Here is a 4,859-nt window from a genome sequence, read left to right on the forward strand (position 1 = left end):
GAACATCTGTTGCAATCGAATTGGTCGCAACATTTGTTGCCGTCTCTTTTACAGATTGCAATTTCGTGTACCTTTTACTAATAATACTGTTGGTAACAAACATTAAAAACATGAATCTTACTGAAATATTTGTTGTTGTAGCTTTATTTCCACCCAGTCAGACGCGACCTGTTAAAATTATGCCCGGTGCGGAAGTGCTCTACTTGCATTTGGATGCCCACAGTAGAAAGCTTAAAACCCAGATATTACAATGTAAATGCTAAATTAAATAAGGAGTATATCTGTGTCAAACGGTAAAAATATCAAATATGCAAAAACCATGGAAATTTATCTCGAGAGAAGTTCTCCTTTTTTTTTCGAACAAAGATCATGAGTTGCCTTAAACTATACCATATAGTTTTATCATTTAGTTTTCTGACCGAGGTCGAACTTTTCTTTCCAAGCCTAAAGAAAAGATCTGTGCGTCACCCTCTCCACTGTTAGGGAAGGTAAAATCCTTTGTCTATGACATGCAAATATCACCACTTCTGTTGGATTTTTTAGTCAAAACCGCTTTTCAAAAATTAGTTTCAAACTATGTATTTATTAGTTACTGGTATTTTTTTAGAAATTCTTAGTAGGGTAGCGGAAAGTTAAAGTTTTGGTGTTTCAAAATATCATGTGTTCAGGCTTGTCAACGTCAAGCCGAGAATTGTTTTTATTCAATTAATCACTCATAAGTTCTAGTGATCCGTGGGCCCGTGGGCTCGTGGGCCAATGGGCCAGGGATCGGGGCTAATCGGGCTGAGGCGCTAAATGACCCTCGCGTTCAGACGTTTCTTCATGCAGCAATTAAAACTGCATGCAACAGTTACAGCAATTAAGTCATTTGTTGTTACAATCATAATTGTCATTATGATTTGTAATAGTCAAATGAACATTGAGCTAGAGGCCTATAAATAGAGCCCCTTGGAGCAGCTCTAAAGATACGAAAAAAACACATAGAAGTGTTTAACCTGTTGTGCTGCTGCTGCAGAGTTTGAAAGCGTGTAAGTTTTAGTCTGTGCCCGAAGGAACAGAGCCCTGAACTGAAAGATTATTACAGATCGAAAGATATTTGTCTGAACCAAAAGGTTTTAACAGATCAATGAGATCTTTACTTGAACCGAAAACAAATCGAGGAGATCTTGACATTGACCGAAAGGTCTTATAGATCGAGGAGATCTTGACAGTACTTGGCCGGAGCACACCAGTATACTGTACTATTGTTCTTGAAAGCAGTTTGGCCTTTGGATCCTTGCACCGGAGTAGGCCAAATATTACTTTAAGCATAGCATTTCATAAACGCATAATAGCTAAACTTGAAAAGGTTTTAAAATATAGCACTTCAGCTCTCTAACAGATTTATCTGTTTTATTCCATTGGCGCTAACAAGTTCACATACAATAGAATCTGAAACCTGCGAATAACACTCAGTTCTGTCTTAAGAGAAGTTATTTGCTGTCATACTGAAGTATCCTTAGAAACGTTTTCTGCTGCAAGTATTCTTATGTGCATATTCAGTAATTTTTTCACTTGAGCGCGATTGCTTAAGCCTTCGGGATATATTTCATCAGTGAAACTAACCACGACATGCCTGAAGCTTTCCAGCCAATTGAGAAGCCAAGACTGTTTTGTTTCAGGACTCAACCAAGTTCCAACAGTCGGGAATATGAATTACTTGTATTGTAGTGCATCTTCATCTCTTGAAGCGGGAGTTGAAACAAGTAATGGCGGTTAAGTCTCAATCTTGTATTGGTAAGAGCTCTCAATACTGCAGAATATCGGTAAGAACTGTCGATCTTGTCAAACTGTTGTTCAGTTTCTTCTCTAACTTTATTTGATGTTACTGAAGATTTCATCTTCATGCAGCATGAAGAGCAAAATGCACAAGTGATGCACACATGAGCTTGTATAGGAAATTATGATGCTCAATAAATGTGGACGAACTACCACTCGACTGCTCTGCACATTTAACAGCTACAGAAAATGACTTCGTCTTACTGTATAATGAGTACTAAGAAATTTATGCCCATCTTGCTACATTTTCTTTCCAGGTGACTTTCAGCTTAACCTCTGACCCATTTCTTTGTTGGCCATATGGTGCTTGCACTGTAAATACTGATGCGAAGTGATATTGGCGCTCTCTTTATTATCCCATCGCTGGATTCTAATCTTTATCAACCAAGGCATGAATCTTTTTGATCATGTTATCTAATTTCTGCGTCATACTTTATCTTCTCAATTTCTTATGTATAAATGTATAATATCTGGTACTGATCGTCTTTCTCATAAATTGAGCTCTAGATTTTAAGGAAAGAAATGTTAACCATGCATTATGTGGAAGACAAACATAGAGGCAATTTTTTCTCTATGAAGGTTGTTGATAACACTTTTGACAGTGCAATTGTGTCAATTTTTAACCTCTGAATTGATTTCTAACAATTTTCTGACAAGAGATTTGTCTCAGTTTGCAAACTTCCTACAACTCCACTTCCAGGTTTACAATCACACTAGTGTGCACCCCGTGCAAAGCACGGCCCCCTATTTTTTTTTAGTACTGCATTTTAAACTTGCATACCTCTAAGTTTTAATACATTTTATTTAATTATTGTAAGGTTAAATTAAAAATAATATCTACTTCTCTATACTTAAAAAAAGATCCAAATTTTAATACTTTTGACTTAGAAATCATGCAAATAAATTCGTATATATATGAGTTAACAGGTACGTATACAAAACATGCACAACAGGCTGTGCATGTTTTGTATAACCTGCAACTTCACGGGAGTTCAACTCCCGTGAAGTTGCAGTCTCAACTTCCCAGAGATCGCCTCTCTGGGAATATTTGCCTGTAACTCCACGGGAGTTGAACTCCCATGGAGTTTTTCGCTTCATAAATCTTCACGGGAGTTGAACTCCCGTGAAGATTTATGAAGAAATTAAACTTCACGGGAGTTCAACTCCCGTGAAGTTTACGTCACGGGAGTCGAACTCCCGTGAAGTTTCCCAAAAATTTTTACAAAAACCGACCTGTTTTCAGCGCTGGGCTGAAAACAGGTCGGTTTTTACATATTTTTTCAAAACCGGTTGTTTTTTGCAAATAAAAACCCAAAAGGATCGGTTTTGAAAATTTGTCCAAAAAAACTCTGATGAAAGAAAGAATTCTCAGTCTGCAGCTGCAAACTAAACATTCGCTTTAACAAGAACTATACAGACCCCCGCTAAGGCACTGCATGCTAGAAGCTTTTTTCCTTCAATCTATCACATTTCCTTTGATTAAAAGGGTTTGAGGAAACGATGGTCACCAACAAATCTTCCAAAGGATCGATGGAGCGATTATGGTTCCATGAGCCTCTTCATAACAAATCGAATACGTGCACGTTTTCGATAGACAAGCTTCTATATTCCTCTAACCCGCTATAATCTCTGCAGGTCATTGGTAGAGGCAATCTAAGAGGACTGGACTTCTAAGGCCAAGTAGTATATTCATATAGCTGGCTTAATGTTCAAAATTAAGAAACATGAAAACAGCACGCTTCCATTTCTCTCATTGGCTTTTATACCCAGCAAATCGATCATACATTAATAAAACTCCCGCATGCTCATTAAAAATCAGAAAAGTAACAGCAAGATAGAGAAACAAACAGACTCACACAAAAGAAACATCCACTGACTTTCGACGCCGATCGGGGTCGAGATCAGTCGACGGTTTTGGCGGCGGAGGAAGCGGCGGAGGAAGCGGCGGAGGGGGCGGTGATGCTGCTGCTGCTGTTGGGGGGCGACGAGAGAGGAGTCGGGATCGTAATTGGGATCGAGGGCTTGGTCGATAGCCTCTCGGCCTTTTTCGAGGCAGGGCTTGCAGGCGATCTCGATCGTGATCCAGCCCAAGATCACGGCCGCTATGGCGATCACTGCGCTTGTGATTGCTGCCATTTCTTCCCTCTTGTGATTCCTTTCTTCGCGGGAATTGATGTAAAAATTATAAGTCTGGAAGTGGGAGTTTTTTTTTATATTTTCTGATAGAATGACATTGTTTTTTATGTTTAAGTTTCATTTCCAAGAATTTGAACATCTGTTGCAATCGAATTGGTCGCAACATTTGTTGCCGTCTCTTTTACAGATTGCAATTTCGTGTACCTTTTACTAATAATACTGTTGGTAACAAACATTAAAAACATGAATCTTACTGAAATATTTGTTGTTGTAGCTTTATTTCCACCCAGTCAGACGCGACCTGTTAAAATTATGCCCGGTGCGGAAGTGCTCTACTTGCATTTGGATGCCCACAGTAGAAAGCTTAAAACCCAGATATTACAATGTAAATGCTAAATTAAATAAGGAGTATATCTGTGTCAAACGGTAAAAATATCAAATATGCAAAAACCATGGAAATTTATCTCGAGAGAAGTTCTCCTTTTTTTTTCGAACAAAGATCATGAGTTGCCTTAAACTATACCATATAGTTTTATCATTTAGTTTTCTGACCGAGGTCGAACTTTTCTTTCCAAGCCTAAAGAAAAGATCTGTGCGTCACCCTCTCCACTGTTAGGGAAGGTAAAATCCTTTGTCTATGACATGCAAATATCACCACTTCTGTTGGATTTTTTAGTCAAAACCGCTTTTCAAAAATTAGTTTCAAACTATGTATTTATTAGTTACTGGTATTTTTTTAGAAATTCTTAGTAGGGTAGCGGAAAGTTAAAGTTTTGGTGTTTCAAAATATCATGTGTTCAGGCTTGTCAACGTCAAGCCGAGAATTGTTTTTATTCAATTAATCACTCATAAGTTCTAGTGATCCGTGGGCCCGTGGGCTCGTGGGCCAATGGGCCAGGGATCGG

General features: G+C 38.4%; 1 protein-coding gene across 1 annotated transcript; it reads right to left on the bottom strand.

Moving 5' to 3' along the window:
- On the bottom strand, positions 3,487-3,980 carry LOC109849458 (outer envelope membrane protein 7-like). Its single transcript, XM_020419291.1, is given in 2 exon segments — positions 3,487-3,813; positions 3,815-3,980. Coding segments are annotated over 2 exon segments (234 nt in total). The 5' UTR covers positions 3,955-3,980; the 3' UTR covers positions 3,487-3,719.

The sequence above is a fragment of the Asparagus officinalis genome, chromosome 7 (genome assembly GCF_001876935.1).
Source record: "Asparagus officinalis chromosome 7, Aspof.V1, whole genome shotgun sequence".
NCBI classification, from domain to species: domain Eukaryota; kingdom Viridiplantae; phylum Streptophyta; class Magnoliopsida; order Asparagales; family Asparagaceae; genus Asparagus; species Asparagus officinalis.